The sequence below is a fragment of the Nothobranchius furzeri genome, chromosome 6, assembly GCF_043380555.1.
Source record: "Nothobranchius furzeri strain GRZ-AD chromosome 6, NfurGRZ-RIMD1, whole genome shotgun sequence".
Taxonomy (NCBI): Eukaryota; Metazoa; Chordata; class Actinopteri; order Cyprinodontiformes; family Nothobranchiidae; genus Nothobranchius; species Nothobranchius furzeri.
The window spans coordinates 59,336,291-59,358,300 of NC_091746.1; the positions used below are offsets into that span (position 1 = coordinate 59,336,291).

At 41.5% G+C, this 22,010-nt stretch overlaps 2 protein-coding genes across 2 annotated transcripts; one reads left to right on the plus strand and one right to left on the minus strand.

Moving 5' to 3' along the window:
* The first annotated feature begins 1,973 nt into the window (after positions 1 to 1,973).
* Positions 1,974 to 11,429, plus strand: LOC107373899 (serine/threonine-protein phosphatase with EF-hands 2). Its single transcript, XM_054744446.2, has 17 exons — positions 1,974 to 4,379; positions 4,652 to 4,722; positions 5,284 to 5,411; positions 6,858 to 6,912; positions 6,988 to 7,163; positions 7,259 to 7,373; positions 7,484 to 7,530; positions 7,609 to 7,775; positions 8,509 to 8,545; positions 8,623 to 8,772; positions 8,842 to 9,168; positions 9,339 to 9,524; positions 9,607 to 9,749; positions 9,878 to 9,984; positions 10,073 to 10,236; positions 10,312 to 10,399; positions 10,552 to 11,429. Exons 2-17 carry the CDS (start codon positions 4,671 to 4,673, stop codon positions 10,734 to 10,736), a joined length of 2,127 nt encoding a protein of 708 aa, XP_054600421.1. The 5' UTR covers positions 1,974 to 4,379; positions 4,652 to 4,670; the 3' UTR covers positions 10,737 to 11,429.
* Positions 11,414 to 18,711, minus strand: LOC107373898 (nucleoporin p54). Its single transcript, XM_054743489.2, has 11 exons — positions 18,690 to 18,711; positions 18,351 to 18,536; positions 17,875 to 18,101; positions 17,594 to 17,781; positions 17,230 to 17,267; positions 17,092 to 17,146; positions 16,833 to 16,926; positions 14,601 to 14,708; positions 14,059 to 14,178; positions 13,594 to 13,704; positions 11,414 to 11,725 (listed from the first exon to the last, which is right to left on the minus strand). Exons 1-11 carry the CDS (start codon positions 18,709 to 18,711, stop codon positions 11,597 to 11,599), a joined length of 1,278 nt encoding a protein of 425 aa, XP_054599464.2. The 3' UTR covers positions 11,414 to 11,596.
* Positions 18,712 to 22,010: the final 3,299 nt, after the last annotated feature.

A 22,010-nucleotide genomic window follows, 5' to 3' on the forward strand; every position in this document is an offset into this window, starting at 1 on the left:
TTATGCTGAATGGATGGATTATGAGAGCAGATTAAAGATGAATAAACTACTGATATGCACAAGAATAGGCAAAACATGAATGTTTAATATTTAGTATTTTAACATTTATTTTGTTTCCTGTTCGAAAGGTTGAGCCTTTTTGGATGAACTTCTGGAAGACTTGATCGATGATGTTTGATCAGCATCAGTAACAGCTGGAATAAAACAATCCTGCCTCAGATTCTACAAGGTGGGATGGTTCCAGATTAAAACCAGTTTGATTTATTTGACTGAAACTTGTTCATTTAAGGCTAAATCAGACTCTATTAAAAATACACAGAGACCGATGAACTGAAACTAGCCATAAACACAATCAGACCAAGATATAAAACTGTGTGGATCCTGTTGTTGAGAGCAAACCTAATGAAGAAGGACAACTGAATAAAATATGATGGGACAGGAAGCCAATGTCCTCATGTGAGGACATAAGGTCTCATGTGAGGACATAAGGTCTCATGTGAGGGCATAAGGTCTCATGTGAGAACGTAAGGTCTCAGGAGGTTAAAGCAGGAGATTAAAAATATTCTATTCTATTCTATTCTATTCTATTCTAACAATTAAACAGCTGCACTCCTGCAGCTTTAGAAACCTGTAAACTGCATGAAATAAATGAATGAGACCATAGCATCACCCGTGTGTGTGTGGGCCTATACTCACACACGTGTCTGAACATTTTCTCACAGTGATGATAGAACAAATTCACCTTTAAAGTGGATGAACAGTCTGCTATTAACAAAGAACCCAAAGCTCCAAATTAAAACAGGATTTCTCGAGTTTAGGAGCCTTTTTCATCTGAATGGTTCACATGTTGGAGTTAGTCGACCTAACAAGCTACTATTGCTCCGACAAACAAAAGCAGAACTCACAGGTTTAGTTAATGAGTGTGTTACATAAATTTAGGCCATGAATAGTTTGCTTATCTTATTTTCTGAGATTTTCCATCCTGACATTCTTTGGCAGCTTCTGCAGCTCTTGGCCCTGCCCTTGTATGCGGGCCTGAGCTTGTCTTATCTCAGAAGGTAAGCAGGGTCAGGGCAGGACAACGCTGGATGGGAACTTCCCTGTGAGCACCAGGTGTGGAAAGTGAAGAAGGAAGTTTGAGGGCAGGTGCATGCTGAAATCAGTAATGTTTGTAACTGAACCAGAAATCCTCCCTGATGCTTTTGGGATCAAACCAAGAAAGCAACAACTGTGTTTAAACAGTGATGGACTCCCAAAAGGATCCTGGAACATGAAGATATGACAGAACGCTGACAGTCTTTAGACTATAGAGCATAAACGCTTCATTCATCCTGCACATCTTTCACTGCATCTCCCTTTTGCTGGCTTGATATGAAAAGCAGTAATTTCCTCTGATAAACAAAATAACAACTTTATTCCCCTGCAGTTGTTCAAGGACAGGATCCTGAGGGCAAAATGTAACACAGAGCAGGTGATGTTCCTGTCTGAAAGCCAAAAGTAAGATGGGGAAAAACAACAGACGTCAGCACAACTCAGAGGTCAGTGAGGGTTTGAGATTTGCTCTGTGACCTTTGGTGACCTCTGGACCTAAACTGAGGCCAAGCAAAACCTTCTCCTGAGTCTCAAACGGAGATGTTTCATCAGCTGCCCTGGATGTCAAACCCTTTTTCGCCAGACCAGAGGAATGCTGGTGCAAGCTGGAGCAAGACCTTGTTTTTTCTTTCTCTGCAGCTAAAATGATATTTTTAGATATTCATGTGTTTGTGCTCTGCCGTGCTTCCTTACATACACAACCCAAATACTTTTATAATCTTATATAACTTGATCTGCTTGATAAGATGATAAACGAGTCCGAACAACCCTGCTGAGATCTTTATCTAGAGTCTAATTGTGTCTCAGTATCAGCTTCTCAGAGCAGAACCAACAAACCAGACCCAGGTCAGATGATTGCTACAGACATGACCTCAGTTCAGACGTGTTCCAGGACACGAGCTTCCACTCTCCCCGACCTGATGTGACCCAATCAGCTCAGTGGAAACCCTCTGTAACTGCACAAATACTGTTTCCACTATTGAAAATAATTCTCACCTCTGTTCTGATTTTCCCCAAAAACCTCCAGAGAACTTCTGCCTCAATGGCTTCAGTTAAACTCTGCAGCCTGCAGCAGAAAGAAACCTCTGCTTGTTTACATGTCAGCTATTACATAAATGCACTGTGCATACAGCATCCCATCATTTATGCCTCGTTTAGCTACAAACGGCTTCAACTTCCACCAAGTGATCAGTTTAACTTTGGAGCCAATGATTAGATTTGAACTGAAAAATCTCTATTAGATTTAGTGGCTTAATAGCACTAATGTTGAAAAGGTCAGATGATTCTAAACGTGTCCTTCCATCATGGCAGCTGCAGAGTCCTGCTCTAAACTAAAACATGTTTGGCAGGAAAGAAATGAACCCACTGTTTTATCTGGAATCCAGTTATTCTGTCCTTTCTGCATTAAAGTCTAACAAGGTTTCAGTCATTAAACTGGTATTTTAATCCTCCTGGTGTCTCGGTCTCGTCTCTTCAGCACAGACTGTCTTCCTGTTCTCGAGTCATGTTTCATGGATTTATGCATCTTTAGTTCCTGCCCTGCAGCTTCTTTCGTTCTGTCTTTCACTCAGTAACTAAAGTTTATTTTTGTTTTTCATCCGACCGTGCCTCCATGCTTGTGTCCTCTCTTAACCCGTCTCAGGCTGAAGATCTGTCCTACTTTCATGATGAATGTGAGCAAGCTTCTGCAGTCCTGCCAGTTTAAGGTCCTGCAGCAGCGTAGTTAGATTTAAGCTTGACCTTTGAGTTCTTCTGGGGAGGATATTCCTGCATAACCCAGGTGCACCAGCATGTCTGACTGTTGGTGTGATGTATTTTTTCTGAGATGCAGCACTAGTTTTAAACCTGATCTAACGGGACGCCCACCGTCTAACTGTTTCACTTTGGTTTTGTCAGTCAGCAGAATCTTTTACCCAACATTTTGGGATCATTGAGATGTTTTCTGGCAAATGTTTCATGTTGTTGGAACATGACCTCTGACCTTTACCTGAACCAAGTGAGACCTGCAGAGCTTCAGATGTTGTTCTGAGCTATTTTGTTATTGAAGTTCTATAAAACGGGGCATTTATGTTGCTTTTTGAGATCTTTTCGCTAGGAGTGATTTCAGGTGTGGCAGCTATCAGGCCTCAGAGCGACTAGTGAAACTAATGATAGCTAGATAGATAATGTGGTTAATCACAGCTAAATCTTTATTTACCAGAGCGGCTATTAGGTTTTCACACAGGGCCAGGTTGGTGTGGAAAGATGTTTTTATCCTTTAAGAAATAAAACCAATATTTTAAATGCATTTCGTGTTTAATCAGGTTATTGTTGATATTTAAATGAGTTTGCTGATCTGAAAAATGTATTCTGACCAGAAAAAAGCCAAAACAGAAGAATTCTGTTGGAGAGCAAAACTCTTCCCACTAATGTACAAACACAAACACGAAGGAGGTCACGGTTTGATCCTGCAGGTTTTCCAACCATCCATGGACGAGAACGAGTCCTTGATGGTTCCCACCGAGTCGCTGCTGTAGCTGAGAGTCCGGTCACCACCAGCTGCTGATGCCTGGGAAGCTGTTGTGCTCGGATGAGTGATTTGCATGATAAATATTAGCACAGACGCAGCGGGGAACATTCCTGACATGCATTTCAACACGTTCATAATGAGGGGAGTTTAAAAGCTGCTGATGGGAGATGGTTACTTTGCAGCAACTTGTTATGAGAGCAGGAGAAACGGAGGAGGAAGCAGAAACCGACAGAAATACAGTCAGGAGAAATATTTTACACGTTCTAAAAGAATCTGGAGTATTTCAGGAAATAAAAGACTAAATAAATCATGTAAAATTTGTTCAGTCAGCCATTAAAGAGTTCACCGATCATTTTATTGGACACATAATTAAATCTTTATTAAAAGAGTCTGAGTCATCAGTGTTCTTGATCAGACAGCTAAAGCTCGTCCTAAGAGTCCCACACAACTCAGCATCCTTCTCAGAGGCTCGCTGCCCTTTAACAGAGCCTTCATCTGTTTATTCAGCGCTCACGTCGCCTGTGGTGGGGTTTAATCCTAATCCACTTGCATCTGGTTTTCAGTAGGTGATCAAAGGAGCCTTCAGCTGGTGTGTGTTTCTGACGGTGGAGTAGCTGCTGAGAGTTACGATATTACAACTATCCACCCTGCAGAGGAAACAGACACATAAAGCTGGATTTTTGACATTTTTGCTGCAATGATGCATCCTGGGAATTCCTGATATCATGAGCAGATGCCTTTAAGGTGCTGAGGAAACACGGAGGTGGAGATGTAGCAGGTGAGTTTCCTCCATGTCAGTTTGTTGTTGCATCTGAACACATGAGTGATTTTTATATAGTAGATGTGTAATTATACAGAAATGATAAAGAAAATTCATGTTCTAACCAAATTATCTACAATTACTGAAATTTTCCTGCTATGTTTCATTAATCAGGTGAATTCAGAGTCATTTGTTACTTTGTGTAGATGCTTTCCTACAGAATCGTTCCCAGATTTGTAACAAGGTCACTATCTGAGCCTCACACAATAATGCTCCGTTGATTCTGACAGAGAAAACAACAAAAGGGTCATGGGATGTGGCATGGGAAAATCAAGACCTCTACAGGAGAAGTGTGACAGAGGTGAAGCGTTTTTGTTTAAATAAATGTTTTCTATGGGTTTAATCATTCAACATTTGCTTTGTTTTCATTTTTGTTCATTTCCAGTGAGCATCTCAGTCCCAGGTATTTTCATTCATTTATTTTATTTTGACCTAAGATCACATCAGTGCACCAGCACACATTTGTATATGTTAATTTCTGGAATCTAATTTTAATGCAACATGTGAAGCTGCTACAGGCAAGTTCAGAATCTAATTATTATTAGTAATAATATCAAACCAACATGAAAGGCTTTGTGCAGAATTTAACCCTCAGGCTCAAAATAAGTTTTGATAAAAGGACGAACAACTAAATCCTTCAGGGGTACTTCTGAGTTAAAAAATGCTCATGAAGTACGTATGTGGAGTAACCAGGTAGGTTCTAACGTTGCTAATCTGCAACACCTGCCTCCAGAGGGTTAAGTTCTCCAGATCACTGAACTGATTGAAGAAAACACCCAGACCTTTTCAGTCTAGGGTCCTATAAACACCCACAGAACCAACCCGTTCAACAGGGATCATTATTGTGTCTTCTGTTCTTCAGCAATCAGAGCAGCTCTGCTGATCCAGCGCTGGTACCGTCAGTATGTTGCCCGGCTGGAGATCAGACGCAGGTGCACGTGGAACATCTTCCAGTCTATTGAATATGCAGGAGAACAGGATCAGATAAAGGTACGACCAAAAGGCTGCTCAGTTTTTATTGGTCAGTCGCAACAAATCATTACAAATCACTTCCATAGTCCTCAAGGTTTAGAAGGGGGTAGGCAGTCCTGGTCCTAAAGTGCTGCTATGCACCATATTTTAGTTTTCCCCAGTTCCAACACACCTAATTTAAATCATAGGTGATCAACAAGCTTCTGCAGAGCTTTATAACTCGGTGAACAGGTGACCAGTTACTTAGGTGTGTTGGAGTTAAAACATGCTGGATAGCGGCACTCCAGGACCTGGATTGCCTACATCTGGATGAGTTATTCTATATAGCCTCTATAGTTCCTGTTGTATTTTAGCACATGTAATCCAGCATGTTGTTTATGACTAAAACCACACAAAACACAAGTGAAAGTAGAAGTAAAACATAAAATCTGGTGTGAATAATTCACGCTGTCGGTCTGTTAACAACCTGTTACAGAACAGAACACTCTGGTCTCAGTAATTCTTATTAGAGCCGATTTCAAAATGTGTCTCGGCAGAGATGGAGGCTGAAGCACAGCAGAGAGGGGCCAGAAACTTGAGTCTCTGCTTCTTCCTCTCAAGGTTACTGAAATTCGCTTCAATCTGGGAACTTTTAAGTATCGTTCTTACATACTAACTTCATAATCTGTCATTAGAGCATGGAAAATGTTCATGGTCGTTGTAAACACTGTTACCTGGAGAAATTCAGGCGGTCCATCATTTCACATCTCAAAAAAATCATGTAGTAGACACAGTTTACGGGACAGACAATGAACACATCAACATGTGGATGTATTAAAATTCAAAGGTATATCATATTAAAGCCAATAGAATAAATAAGTTGCATAAATGTGCCGCTAGTGTGAAATTAAAATCCAGCTGAATTACCTCGTCTGTTTTTGCTGCAGATACAAAAAACTCATGGTGGTGGATTAGATCTCACAGTCTGCAGAAGGACTCTGTTCATTGTTCATCTTGAAACACCAATTGTAATAAAAACAATATAATACAATATACTGAAAATTACCATTACTGATGCACAGCATTAGATTTTTACCCACTTTTAACGGTAATCACAAGGAACCAGCAGCTCGGTTTCAGCTTAAGAAGCAACATGGATTCAGTTTCCCTGTAACTCTGCCAAGTGTGTAAAACTCTGATTAAGTTACTTATGAAAAAAGAAGATCTCTTGCTTTGATTGCCACGTGCCACATATAAAATCCGCAAACAGAAAATAACTTCAACTCTAGTTAAAATACAAGTTTCAGCAAAATTTTCCAATATTAATTTGAAACAGAATCTGAAAATAAATCAACTGTTCTAGTTGTGTTATGTTTTATCTGTGATTTTCTTCCTGTTTAGAGTTTTTTACGTTATTAAACCTAATAAAACATCCTATTCATGTAGAAGGGGCTGCTTTTAAAGACATGGTTTTCCTTTCTGCAGCTGTACAACTTTTTTGGCTTCTTGATGGACCATTTCACTCCAGCCAGCAGTGAAAGTAAGACAATGATAGTTCAAAAGAAACTCTGTTGATGCATTCAAATCTCTGCCTCTTTCTTTGTCTGGAAAAAAGGAAATCTTATATCTCACATCTTTCGTGAGAATGAGATCTGCCATGAGACGGAATGGGAGAAATATTTTTGCTACAAGGGCGTTGAGGTGCCCGACAGCTACAATGGACCTCACCTGACCTTCCCCATGAGCTTCTGTGGAGTGTCAAAACTCATGGAGGCCTTTAGACACAAACAAGTAGGTGCACTGTTACCCGGATGGTTGATTTTTAAAGCAGAAGCACATGTTTCATTTTGTTTGTGTGTATTTATACATGTTTTTTTTCCTAGTAGCAGCTCCATGCTCGGTATGTTCTTCAGATTCTTGGAGAAACTTGGAGACTCTTACGAAATCTCCCTAACATTAATCACATCTCTGTCTGCCATACCAAGGAGATTACTATTTGTGGTACGCTGCAGCAGGCTGATCTTTGATTCTCCTCCAGTGTTATCTCAGACACTCATTCTATTGTCTTTCAAATTCATCATATTGTGTTTTAAACGATTCTCCTTTCACAGGAGACTTGCACGGGCAACTTGAAGATCTGCTGTTAATATTCTATAAGGTGTATTTAGAATGTAATTTATCATGTCACGCAGGGTGTTGAGATTTTAAACTAAAACCTAAACTTCGAACTGTGCAGAACGGGCTACCTTCCAGTGAGAAACCGTACATCTTCAATGGAGACTTTGTGGATCGAGGCAAGAACTCCTTGGAGATTCTGCTCATCCTGTTTGGGTTCCTGCTGGTTTACCCCAATGACGTGCATCTGAACCGAGGGAACCACGAGGACCACATTGTTAACCTGAGGTCAGCTTAGTACCCATCAGTTTTTGTAGATAGTTTTATCTGCTTTATCAGTCTGGTTTAGTTATTGAAACTAATAAAAGGGAATTGTTTTTAATCAGTATGACATCATTTTTAATTTAGACATTCTGGTTGTAGTCGATGGGTCCAATTACTGTAGTTGATGGGGGGAAACATTTGTCAAAGCTCATGATATTTTCAGTTTGCTTTTTAAAAATGGGACAAATGTTTTAAAATTCAATAAAATAACTTAGATCAGTTTTATCAGAGTAAATTGCTTTAGATTTTAATGGGATACTTTGCAACTTTTTTATATTTTTAAACAATTGTCTTGAGCCTGCATGTGCTAAAGTGACCTTGTCACTCAGGACCCCCCCCCCCCCCCCCTTCCCCTTTTGTGGCCAGAATACCCCACTGCCAACTTCAGACTGACAGGCCGCCACCTGTGGAAATTGAGCTGTCAAGCCTAGCACTGCAGTCTGATTCCAGCACGTTTTCTGCACGTTTTAGATCATTAACACAACTGATTTGTTTAATTTAGCGAAGAATCACTCCTGTAGACACTAATAAAAGCTGGGGAGACGTTTCAGCAGTTAAGATCAAGGTGTTAAAAACACAAACGCACAGCTTTTGGTTCTACTAAACAGCCAGTAGGGGGTGCTGAAAGCAAACCGATCTGCCAAGTGTGCCTTTAAAATAACCACATTTAAACAACTCTGACTTGTGTTTTACTTAGATATGGTTTCACTAAAGAAGTCCTCGGAAAGTACAGGGTAAGTATTGAGCAAACACATTTAAAGTGTCACTAGCTGTCAAAGTCCTGATAATATGTATTATAACTTGATTTCAGTTTCATGGCAAGAAGATTTTAAAGCTTCTCCAAAAGATCTTCAGCTGGCTTCCTCTGGCCGCAGTGATCGATCACAAGGTCCTGGTGGTTCATGGAGGGATCTCCAACTCAACAAACCTCCATATTGTTTCCAGAATAGACAGGCACAAAGTAAGAGGAGCCATCAGCCTCAGTTCTGTCAGTGAGTCGTGTAAAAATCTCAAAGTGGTGTGTGTGCAGTATGTGTCAGTCTTACGGCCTCCTAAGATGACCCACCAACGCAACAGCGGGAATGGAGATATTGATGGACCAATGGAAGGCCGTCGACGAGTGCGTTCTCTGACCAACCACAGCTCTGCGCCGGCTCACAGGAACAACTTCCATCGGCGTTCCCTTCACAACCTGTCTGTGGGGAATTATCTGAGCTGCTCGGTGGAGGATGAGCTGAAGAAGAGGCGTCGGCTGGCTGGGTTTGACCAGTCCTACGGAGAGATGAAGACATCAGACTCTGACTCTGACCCAGAGTTTAGAGAACGGACAGAAATATATGGGCGTGAGTGGAAACAAGTGAGCATCATTAGTTTGTATTTTCTTTAATGATTTGGAAAGATGTTTTACATGATCAGTTCTAAATAAAACCAGTCTTTCATTATTACAGGTTCAAAAATCTTACATGTAGGACCTACATCGACTTTTTCCTGCTTCTGTGATTTACAACAAGCTGTGATTTTACTTAGATTGTGGACCTGCTGTGGAGTGATCCAATGCCACAAAAGGGCTGCGTTCCCAATGAGGTGCGAGGAGGGGGCTGCTACTGGGGTCCCGACGTTACTGAGGAGGTGTTGGGAAGACACAGCCTCCAGCTCCTCATCCGCTCCCATGAGTGCAAACAGGACGGTTACGAGTTCTGCCACAATCGCAAAGTGAGCAGAGAGAAACACTGCTCAGGTTCTGGAGAGCAGGAAGAGTTCATGATAGGAAATTTGAAAACTGCGTCTTTTTCAGGTGTTGACCATATTCTCAGCCTCTAACTACTACGAGGTGGGCAGCAACAGAGGGGCCTACATCAGAATGGGCCCTGACCTGGTTCCTCGCTGCATTCAGTATCAGGCCAGCAGGACAAGCAGAGAGCTCACCCTGAGACAAAGGTGCAAACTTGGAGAATTTAAAACCCAGAAAAATGTATCATTTGAACTCTTGAAAGAGAGAGAAATTCTGTGATTCTGCTCAATTTAAAGTCAGTGATTGCTTTTCCTATTTTATTTATTTAAATCAGTGTTGGGCGGACAGAAAGATCAGCCCTGCAAGCTCTGAAGGAGCAGCTGTTCGTACACAAGTCAGATCTGATCAGGGCCTTCCAGGAGTTTGATCCTGACAACATGGGTACCAAACAGTGAACACATCTTTATGCTCCAGGACACAGAGTGATGGAAGTCATGGTGGAAGTTAGGATTTCCTTCCTGTATTTCAGGGCTGATCTCTCTAAGGCACTGGGCGACTGCCACAGACAGCGTCCTGAAGCTGGGTCTGCCATGGAGGGTGCTGCGGCCTCAGCTCGTGAGCAGGACTCATTATGGGATGGTGAACTACCTGCAGTGGATTAAGGAGCTCTCCATCACTGAGCCCAAATTAGAGGTGATCTTCTTTCTCTCCTCTGCTTCAGGTGTTAAAAGAAATAGATGAAAAGTAGTATTTTTGTACTCTGGGCAGGTGTCGGATACCAGTATCCTGGAGACGATGTACAAAAACCACTCCAACCTGGAAACCATCTTCCGTATCATAGACACAGATCACTCAGGTGAGTCAGCGGCACTAAACTCACCTGGAAGTCAGTCTAATCAGACTGGCTGTAATCATAGTCATCACTTTTCTGTAAGATCAAACAGCTCAGGAATGTCTAGATTCAATCAATCCACATCAAAAGATCTGGTTACCATCCTCCTCCTCCAGGGTTGATCTCTTTTGAGGAGTTTCATCAGACTTGGAAGCTCCTGAGCTCTCATCTGAAGATGGAGATCAGTGATAAGGCCATCACAGACCTGGCTCAGAGCATGGACTTCAACAAGGACGGCAGCATCGACATCAACGAGTTCATGGAGGCCTTTCGTCTGGTGGACCTCTCCTCACACACCTGATGAATGGAATAACCGGAGCTTTAGGAGTTACTGACACACAGGTGTCTTCTACCTTTTTAAAGCTTTATGGAATGTGTTTTTGTACTTTAAAGTTTATGTCTTGTTATTAAATGTTTTGCTGTTAAATAAAATATTTTTCACATGTTTTTGATGAACGTTTCATTTGTTCTTTGACATTTAATTCAGAACGTTTGGATGTGGGCGACACTGTTGCATGATGGGAAATAATCTGTGTGAAAGCCTTCACCCCAAAAGGAAAGCAAATCCACAACATAAATCCTATTAGCTCCAGCCGTGCTCTGATGAGATGCAGGTAAGTGAAAGTCTGAGGAGGTAAACAGAGAAGGTCAGACGACTCGTATAAACAAACTGTCTAAACATGAAATCCAACATGGCAGAAAAATGGCCAGTAAAAAGGTGGAAATTTTAACATTTCAGCCTGAATCAAAGTAAAGAAGCGCAACTGTTATCAGCTTTACACTAAATTTATTATTATTCTAATAGCGTAAAAAAGAAAGACAAACATGTATTTACATAGTTTCAGACCATGGAGCACATTTAATCCTACCTTGTTTACTTGCTCCAGACATTTATAGTCGCATCAAATCCATAATCTGATTAGACTGAAGGGTAGCCAGCTTTATTAGACACCACTGAGTCTCCATCAGGCTTCTGAATGTAGAGAAGCTTTCTTTTATTGATTAAAAAAGGTGTGATTTAATAAACCCACCAAAAACACAAGAAGAGAGCAAACAGATCCTTTCCGAGTCTGTTCATTTAGACCTTTGGAGCTGTGGTCGTGACATATCTGGTCTGGGTGAGAAGCACGCCTCGCTCCAGACTGATTCAGGCTCCTGGGCTCAGCTCAGGATGCCTCCTCTCGTGTGGCCACGATCACTCAGTCCATGCTCTATCAGTTTGATGTCCTCCAGGTCTTCTTTAATGACGCTGATCAGGTGACTTAAACCATCTTGCTGCTGCTTCAAGTGCTGAACGTGTGAGAAACGCAAACACTGTTTAAAATAAACCGCCATGATACACAAAGCTGTGCTTTTAAAAAAAGGAAGAAAGCAATCTTTATATAGCGCTTCTCAGGCGCTTCACAAACACAAAACATGTCAATTATAAAAAGAAAAAAAAAAGATTTAAAAAATATGTTTAAACTGGCAAAAATACTAATTGTGATTAAAGATGGTAAGAAAAGAAGATAAAAGGAGAGAAAATGGCAGCCTCGCCTCTGTCAGACCTCCCCAGGGCGGCTGTGGCTACAAGTAGCTTACCATCACTAGCAGTGTGTGAATGTGAGAGTGTGTGAAAGCGTCTTTGGGTATCTTGAAAAGCGTTATATAAGTTCAATGCATTATTATTATTATTATTATTATTATTATTATTATTAAAATGAATCGGAAAGAGGGAAATCAGTGGATCCCGGGAAAAGCAAAACAAGTAGAAAGAGCAGAATCAGGAGAGGGTGGTGACGAAGGTCACGCAAAAGCCAGCTTGAACAGATGAGTCTTCAGCTGCTTTTTGAAGGAGACCACTGAGTCCACTGATCTCAGGCTCAGGGGGAGAGAGTTCCAGAGTCTGGGGGCCACAGCAGCAAATGATCTGTCACCTTTGGTCTTTAGCCTGGTGCTGCACAACCAGTAGGCTTTGGTCACTGAACCTCAGGGACCTGCTGGGGGTGTAGGGACTAAGAAGATCACCAATGTAAGATGGTGCTTGTCCATGTAAGGCCATATAGACCAGAACCAGGATCTTGAAATGAACCCCGATGTTGACTGGCAGCCAGTGAAGCTGGAGGAGAAGCGGGGTGATGTGGGTGTGTTTGGAGGACTTGGTCAGAAGCCGAGCACAGGCATTCTGAACCACCTGTAGACGGTTCAGGGAGGTTCTGTTCAGACACGTGAAAGGAGAGTTACAGTAGTCTAAGCATGAGGAGATGAAGGTATGGAGAACTGTCTCAAGTTCAGAGCGGGACAGAATGGGACTCAGCTTTGCAATGTTCCTGAGATGGAAGAAGGAAGAGCGAACAAGATAACTGACATGAGAATCCAGGGTGAGAGCTGGGTCAAAGGTCATGCCAAGATTCCTGACAGAGGGTTTGGTGTGAGAAGCAAGCTGACCAAGAGAGTCTCTGACTTTGGGAACCAGCTTGTCTGGGGCACAGATGAGGATCTCAGTCTTATCTTCATTCAGCTGAAGAAAGCTCCCAGCCATCCAGGTTTTGATAGAGTCCAAGCAGGTGTGTCACAGCTGCAGCTTAGACATCTCATGGGGCTTAAAGGAGATGTACAGTTGGATGTCATCTGCATAAAGATGGTAGGAGATTGCTCTAAAGGAGCTCAGAATGTGCCACAGAGGAAACAGATAGAGGAGGAAGAGCAGAGGTCCCAGCACAGAACCTTGTGGGACACCATGGGTGAGGGAGGTGGTGGAGGACTGAAAGTTGGAGCCTGCCACTGAGGAGGAACGCTCGAACAGATAAAAGGGGAGAACCACTCCGAAGCAGTTCCTGATAGGCCTACCCAGTCTCTCAGCCTCTCCAGTAACAGGTGGTGGTCAGCAGTGTCAAAGGCTGCAGTCAGGTCCAGCAGGACCAGAACAAAACCGTACCCTGCAGTTTTTAGAGATCCTTTAGAGATCTCGAACACGTGGAATTATCACAATGAGTTGTTATTTAATTTGAGTAAATAATTGGTGTTTTTCCTTCTTTTTCACTCAGAAAATCAATATAAGAAGTTTTTCAAAAAGCAACAAGTCTTCAGGTCACAAGTTCAGGATTTTGTTTTTAGAAACTTGAGTAAAAGTTCAGGAGCAAAAGGACAGATTTTAAAGAGCAAAGGTAGACTCTTACTTGTTTGATTTCTTTGAGAAGACCAGCATCAACGCTGTAGCGCTCCTCTGACCTCACAGCCCCAAAGTGGTTCTGCATTCGAATCTGGGACATTAACTCATTCAACCGGCCCTGAGAAAGACCAGAGGACACAAACACAACATTAATAAATGGAGCTTGTCCTAAAAGCAGAACTAGTTTAATATTTAATAGCTGCAAAGTTCACGCTGTTCATTTAGATTCACAAAGACTCCAACAATTAAACGTAAATATGGTGAATCTTGTTTACTTATGAATACAGACTATAAAAATGAAAATGTGTTTTATAAAGTACTGCCTGACTGAAAGGTGAAAATGTGCTAGTAGATGGTTTCAGGTCAACATTAAAGCCTTTCTATTAGTTTGAAGTTGATTTCCTGCTTTACTGCTTTAAAGGCTGAACCCGTGTACTGAGAGGAAACGCTGCTCTGCTTTAGACACACTTGCCTTGAATTGTGTGGGTGCATTGAGTTCTGACTGGATGGTGTCCAGCTGCACTCTGAGATGCTCCTCGTCCACTTGGATGGCATAACCGCTTTTTCTCTGAATCTCCTGTTTGATCAGCACCTGCAGGAAAGTTAGCGGCATGGCAGAATGATTAGAAGTGTCAGCAGGAAGAGATGCAGACATGCCAGGTCATTCACATCTGACCAGAAGCTTTTCTTGGAATGAAAAAAAAAAATAAAGAACATATATTTGAAATGGATTTTTCCAACAGACATTAATCTCTTCAAAGACAGAAACTGCACCAGTGCTGCTGAGCTGAGCTCTTTGAACGTCAGCTTTGTGTCGTTTACATAAATCTTTGTCTCAGATGAAACACCTCTGGGCTGGTTTCAGACCAAATACAGACTACTTCTGGTTAGGTCTCAGTTTTAGTCAGCTTTGGTAAAAATGCAGATCAGCTGTCTCAGCTGTCTTGATACCAGAACTGGACCAGTGAGAGAGGTGCACACCAGAAATGAGCTTCAGAAGCATGAAGCCGCTACCTGCAGGACCCTGTGAGAAAGGTCCATCAGTTTCCTCTTGTACTGAGCAATCTTGGCCACAGATGTTGCCTGGTTCTTCTGCAGCTCACTGATGTCATTGGAGATGATCTGTTAATGCAAATAGGGTCAAATTATTAATCATGTATTTTCTATTTCAACAATTTTAATGGAGCTGAAAAACCCAACCATGCTGCAGCTGCACTGGACACACATGTTGACTTTTAAAGGCATAATATGAAACATTTTTATATTTAAAAAAAAAAATTCTTGAGCCAGTTTGTGCTAAAACGACCCTTTACAGCAGGGGTGTAAACTCAAACTCACACGGGGCCGAAATGAAACTCTGGGACGGAGTCGAGGGCCAAACTTAATATTTTTTGAAAAAGTGACGGCAAATTTGCACATTTTCTTTATCAACATATATGCAATTTTGAACCTTTAAATTTGGAAACAAACTTATTTCTGCATTAACACTGAATGTGGAATAACCAAATTACACACGAGCAAGTCAGTTTTACATAAAAGGCATCAGTGGTATTCATTACTCGTGGTATAATCAGCATTTTTAAAATCTTTTAAATCTTTAAATCTTTTAAATCTTTTCTCACGGGCCAACAACTAAATAAAAATATCATTTTATCTTAAATGAAAATGCAACATCTCACCTGTTAACTTTCATGTTTTGGAGCAGAAAAAGTGCATAAAACCAACATATTTAAAGCTCAGTTTGCTGCACTGGTTTACTGTGATGCTCACCTGTTCCAGCCAGATACCTCCATCATGGGGTTGACCTGAACTGAGGAGGAGACTCCTGTCGTTTTGTTCATCTTCATCATAATAACGACAACATTAGATGACAACAGGTGCTCACATAGGTTTGTGCTGATGAACATGTCTGAGCAGCTGGACCACGTTGTTGTGTGTCGAGGAGGAAACACGACAGCAGCCACAGAGCCGTGCTGGTTTGAGCGTGTCGCTGCTCGCTGGAGTTATATCAGCTCTGTCTGGACGTTAGTTGGAAAACTTTCTCTTTCAGTCGTGAACACATTACTGAGCGGCTAGAATCTCTGTTTCTGGGCTTCAACGTCAGAAAATAGCTGAGTGAACTTGGCGCTGAGTGAGAGGGGTGTAGTTTGTCCGAGACAGCGGAGCTGCAGACACCGGCAGCAGGCGCTGGAAAAAACACAAAGGAGGGGGCGCGTCGGCTCCGCGCTGACGCCGCAAAGCATCATGGGAGTTGAAGTCTTTGTGGTAAAATCGGCCAGCGGGCCAGTTTTAATATATTTTTGATAATTATCTCGCGGGCCACATAAAAATGCTCTGCGGGCCGCATCTGGCCCGCGGGCCTTGACTCTGACACATGTTAAAGTTAAAGTCCCATTAGTTGTCACACACACTGGTGTGTGTGCAAAATTTGTTCTCCGCATTTGACCCATCCCCTGGGGGAGCGGTGAGCTGCAGACACAGCCGCGCTCGGGAACCATTTGGTGGTTTAACCCCCCCAATCCAACCCTTAATGCTGAGTGTCAAGCAGGGAGGCATTGGGTCTCATGTTTTTCTAAGTCTTTGGTATGACCCGACCACGAATCGAACCCTGATCTCCCAGTCTCAGGGCGGACACTCTAACACTAGGCCACTGAGCTTTACAGGGTTAATGAAATGTCACTCAGATCCCACTGCCTTGGCCAAAACAATGGTCACTCTTGCAACTTTCAGCTGTTAGACTAAGGTGTTAAAAAGACAAATGCACAGCAGATATAAATTTTACTTTTGCCTTTGACTAACAGACACTAGGGGGTGCTAAAAGCAAGCCAGAACTGCTAAGTATCCCTTTAATTCAGCAACACATCCATCTGAGTCCAAGTGCTAGACTTGATCTCAGACTATAAATTTAATTATTAATAATAATGTTTCATACTTAGATCATCCTTTACTTTCTGTCATAACCAAACCACAAAAGGAAATTAGATTTTTGGCCTAACTTTGCCGTAAACGAGCGAAGCACATCTGCTCTTGACACTGACACTTACAGCAGTATTTCTAATAATTCAAGCTGAAAATAAGTGCTGGCAGCAGGCATCAACTACATCTGTGAACCGTCCTTGGCACCGCAGAGATCCGCCCCAGAGTTCCTGCTGTTGATAACCAAACCACGCCGAGTCCACTTCTTGTTCCTCTTTTTTTCCCACATTTTCTAAATCTAGAAACAACAGCAGAGATATTTTTACTCACATCCACTCTTGTCTGGTGTTGTTTAGTCATCTGCTCCTGGATCTGCAATCTGCAGAGCAGCTCCTTAAACCCAACCATGGGCACAGGGATTAACCTGGAGGAGAACAGAAAGATGAGTCTGATCCTGACTGTTAGAAACAGCTTTTAATGGTCATGGCCACTGGTGCACGGCTCAGATCAGGAAATGGTCAAAGCCAATCAATGATAGGCCTCACATTAGTTTAGTTTTACGAGGGAAGTTTGTATCATCGATGGTTACCTCTCAGGGTCCGGGTTGTCCACCTTAGCCTGCTCCCAGATGATGGGGTCCACTCCTGTGGAGGGAAGACGACATCTTCAGAACACACACGTTGAGAACACGCAGCGGCCATGGTGGCAAATGTAGGAAAATGTTTACCTGCAGGAGCATTTTGCAGCAGCTGCTTGAGCTGAGCTCTGTGAAAAAAGCTCTGTATATTTAACAGTGATTAGCCATGAAACCATGACAGGAAAAACCCGTCAACTATAAAACTATCTAAAACTGTTGATTTTACGTGAAATTGTCGTCTATAAATTAAGTGGTGAAAACAGTAATTTGTACATTTTCTTTTTGTAAAAATATAAAATTCTACTGTAAAGCACTCTTGTATAATTTTTTTTAATGATGACCTCTGTCCTACAAAACAAACATGAAGAAAACACTTTTACTTTAGGAGTGTGTAAATGATGTAAAACAAGCACTAACTGCTAGGTGTGTTTGTGCAGCAGGTTTAGAGACTTACTGGTCATTGGGCAGGGCTTTGACACCATCTACATTAACTGACAGAGTCTGGTTGCTTCCCAGGACTTTGTGAAGGGACTCGACCAGCTGCTGCTGCTGAGCTCGAACATCAGCTTCCTTTTTATTCAGAACCAGCACCACTAAACCATCTTCATCCTTGCTTACTGGGATGCAGCTATATCCCACTGCCTAGGAGCAAAAACAACCCCAAAGCCAACAGATCACTATTTTAGTATCAAACTGAAAAGAACCAGGTGAATAATTCTAACTGTTCCTGATTACCTTGAACCTGCAAAAAGAGTTCTCCTGAGTAAACTCCACAGGCGGGTTGTTGTTGCTGTAGTAGCCCTTCCCTGTACCCCAGTAGGCCTGCAGCTGGTTCCACTTAGCCAGTATGGAGTCTCGTTCATCTCCTAAGAGGGTCGGGGCCGACAGAGCGGTGACCTGCTGGTGAAGCTGGCTGGGCTGAGTCTGACTCTGCTGTTGGGTCTGCGGGCCAAACAGGCCTCCTGCTCAGGCAAAAGGAAAACACGTCTCAGATTAACCTAAATTCTTTGGAGTTTGTTGTTTTAAATAACAGTTTTAGTTGAGATGGATGAGCAGCTGAAACTTTCTGGTTGTTGACTCACTTTGCATCGTAGGATGGGTTTAGACAAACAAACAAATGCTATTAATGCAGAATTTTCACTATGAATGTATGCAGTGTTTTAAATTATTTTAATGTCTGAGACTGGATTTTTTCGTGTACAGAAACAGACTTGGTACAACAATAACCTCCCGATTGCTGCACGTAAACACTCGGAAAAGGAGGCACTGGCCTTGGTGCTGCTGGATGTTAAAACCTCCAAATCCAGTTCCAAACCCTGATGTTCCAGCAGCGGTACCGGTTTCCAGTCCTGCTGGGAATCCAGACTCTTGGTTGGCTGTGTTCCCAAACAGGCCTCCTAAGACAAAACACATTCAAAAATGAGAAATTAAAACCTAAAATAAAGTCTATTTATTTAGAAAAGATGCTGCTTCATGATGCCTCATGCTTTGGTAAAGTGAGACATCTTGTGGCAGCTCAGTGTTCATGCTAGAAAGAAAGAATGTAATACCAGGAGAGGGAGCATAGAACATTATGTTTATGATTTGATCTAAAAATGTAACTTATCTTAAACATTCATTTGTGATTTTATTGTAAGTAATGATATTAATCTTTTTAAGACTTCGACTGGTGAAACACAAACATAAGTAATTCAAATTAAACACACTGGCCCCTGTTACATTATCAGTATTTTGTTTGGCTAAAATGCTTTTTTGTGGTAAAATTACAAGTTGTTAAGAGAAAACTATCAGTGTGGACTTTCGAGTTTTTATCACAAATAATCTTCTGTGTCTGGATCGGTGTGTTTATGTTGAGCAGGTGGAGTTATCAGAGGACTAATCCCAGAAAAATGAAAGGAACTGGTCAACAACACAAACAATTATTAATCTGTTGCAGTATCAAAGCCCATTGCTGCCACTCAGATACATTTTTTTAAAATTGTCTTATAACTACAAGAAAGATAAGTCATAAATTCAAGATACTAAGTCTTTATTATTAGAATCAACTTAATTGTCAATACCCCTGCGTTCTGAAGCATAGAAGTTTGCCTCCGCAGTACAGCCTGACCAAGGTTAGACATACAAATTTTTATATGTATTATATTACAACAGATGCAGGCAGACCACAAGAGCAGCCGTCAAGGCGTTCATTAGCTACACCATATTTATGAGAGTTATGAATTTGCAGCAACAGAAGATTTTTAGTGTAGAAGGATTTTAACAAAGAATAATAAGAAATGTTGGTTCCTCCAAAAGTAGGACTTGTTAGGCTCTGAATTGCATAAACATCTGGAGCACCTTATAAAAATGCATCTGTACCACTTTACAATAAATGGCTAACAAATAGTTTATAAACAAGTTATTGTTCAATCTATAATGCTTTATAAATGACTAATAAATGTTTATTATGCATTAATTAAGGGTGAGAAAGAGACTGAACTCACTAGTATCTTGCTAAATAGTAAACCAGATTTATTTTTACTATTTTGGGCAAATAATCATGTGCCCAAAAATAATAAATAAATACTTACGATTAAAGGGAGCCTTATTGTAAAGTGTAAAACAAGTCTTTATTTATTAATAGTTAATAAACATTTATAAATACAAAAGGAAGCCTTATTGTAAAGTGGTACCAATGCATCTTAGTGAAACAAAAAATGTTTATAATTATTTTTAAAACGTTGACTTGACTGGCCGTGAAGCAATCACAATTGATGTCTGAATGCTGAAGACAAGCCTTGCAGTTTCACTCTCACAGGTGGAGCGTTATAGCTTCTGCTATTGGAAATAGTATTGGTTGTTTTAAATCCCAACGGAGACAAAAGTGTAAGAGAAAGAGTGAGAGAGAAGGAAGAGGTGGGGGAGGGGGATTCACAAAAATAAACAATAAATGATGAACAAGAATCTGCTTTTAGACTTGCAGAATAGAATAATTAAAATAAAATAAAATAGAACTGACTTTATTGATCCCACAGTGGGGAAATTCACTTGTTACAGCACCAACATTTAAGAGAATAATTTGAAAAAAAAAAAAAACGGCAAAGGTACATGTATACACACATTGGCAGTAGTCTAGTATTGTAATGTTCAACCACTAAAAACCACAAATAAAAAAGGAAAAAACTTGGGTTCCAATACTACGCAGCATACTGCAAGTGACAAGGACATACTACGTAAATCTGTTATCGAACGAGTATTTACCACATACTGAATATTGCATTGGTGTTATTGTGTAACAGGATCATGCCAGTGTAGCTTAAAGTGAGGAGTTGTACACTGTTACTGCAGAGGGGATGAATAGCGTTCTGTTTTACATCTGGGATCTCAGTCTGCCTCTGAGGGAGCTGTCCATGGTCTCCACAATGGAATGCAGTGGGTGGGAGGGTATTTTAAAGCTCCTGAGACCCTGGTCCTCATTGGCATCTTTCACTAAAAGTTTTTATTCTCTTCAAAGTACACCTTGATTTTTTTTATTATTTAGAAACATTTAATATCAACTTTAGGTAAAAACATCTCTTTTTAGTTTTATCTAGAAAACCTGTTAAGATTTTTATTCAAATTTATTTTACATCACACCAAATACAAATCCAGGTCTCAGGAGGTTAAGATGGAGGTCATCTTCCCCAGCATCCTCCTTTCACACGTCTCCTCAACTGTATCCAGTGGGTACCTCAGAACCGAGCTAGCTTTGTGAACTAACTTGCTAATTCTCTTCCTATCTCGGTCAGAGTTGCCTGCACCCCAACAGACCCCAGCAGAGTGGATAATAGAGCCAACAAGAGAGTGATAAAAGGATTTTAGCAGCTGAGAATTAACTCCAAAGGACCTCAGCCTCCTCAGGAGGTGGAGGCGGCTTTGGCCCTTCTTATACAGAGCATCTTTGTTGTTGGACCAGTTCAGTTTGCTGTTGAGGTGAACACCCAGGTACTTAAAGGTATTCAGACCAAGGCACCACCCACTGGCAGAAAAAGTTGCAGGGGGAGGGTAGGCAAAGATGTTGTAGCATCACAAGATGTCCCAGGAGAGGAAAGGAGTCCAAGACCCCACCTAACAGATACCTTCACACACAAACACATTCACACGCTTCCTCCGTCATGCTCACACATACACATACGACCTAAAGACTTACAAGAATGTATGTCATACCCACGCTCCCCATACACACTCTACTCACTCTGGTCCCGGTACAACACAATCAGTCATTCACCCATTCACACACACATTCACACCCTGGTGTTGATGAGATACATTGTAGCCACAGCTGCCCTGGGGCACACTGACGGAGGTGAGTCTGCCGTACACATGCGCCACCTGTCCTTCCGAACACCACCAGCAGGCAAGGTGGGTTACATGTCTTGCCCAAGGACACAATGACAGCAACAGACTGAGAGGGGCTTGAACCTGCAACCTTCCAATTACGAGGTGAACACTTAACTCCTGTGCCACCGTCGCCCTAGTAAAAAGAAGAAAAGACGTTGGCCCTTAGCCCAGCAGACAGAATCCTTCCAGCTGATGCTCTAAATAAGATAACATTCTTCCTTAAATAAATAAATAAACCAACCAACCAATCAGTCAATCTTGGGGTGACACTGGGGTGAGCACCCCAAAATTGTGATATACCACACTTCCCATTGCCGAGCCGGTTGTTTTGATGTATCATTTGTGGGCTGCCGTTTGAGTCTTATCATTTAATTAATCAATCAATCTTTGGGTGACATTGGGCTGACCACCCAAATATACCACACTTTCCACTGCAGAATTGGTAATTTTGATGCAACTTTTGTAGAGCTGCACACTGCCACATAAATAAATTAATATAGAAGTAGATTAAT

What these genes read in the sequence shown, in the direction of transcription:
- LOC107373899 (XM_054744446.2), top strand. Translation starts at nt 4,671, where the DNA reads ATGGGATGTGGCATGGGAAAATCAAGACCTCTACAGGAGAAGTGTGAC. An exon ending in TGCTGTTAATATTCTATAAG is followed by an intron (nt 7,531 to 7,608) that starts GTGTATTTAGAA and finishes CGAACTGTGCAG; the next exon opens with AACGGGCTACCTTCCAGTGA. An exon ending in AGTTCTGCCACAATCGCAAA is followed by an intron (nt 9,525 to 9,606) that starts GTGAGCAGAGAG and finishes CGTCTTTTTCAG; the next exon opens with GTGTTGACCATATTCTCAGC.
- LOC107373898 (XM_054743489.2), bottom strand. Translation starts at nt 18,711, where the DNA reads ATGTTCTATGCTCCCTCTCCTG. An exon ending in GACAACCCGGACCCTGAGAG is followed by an intron (nt 16,927 to 17,091) that starts GTAACCATCGAT and finishes GTTCTCCTCCAG; the next exon opens with GTTAATCCCTGTGCCCATGG. An exon ending in AACACCAGACAAGAGTGGAT is followed by an intron (nt 14,709 to 16,832) that starts GTGAGTAAAAAT and finishes TTGCATTAACAG; the next exon opens with ATCATCTCCAATGACATCAG.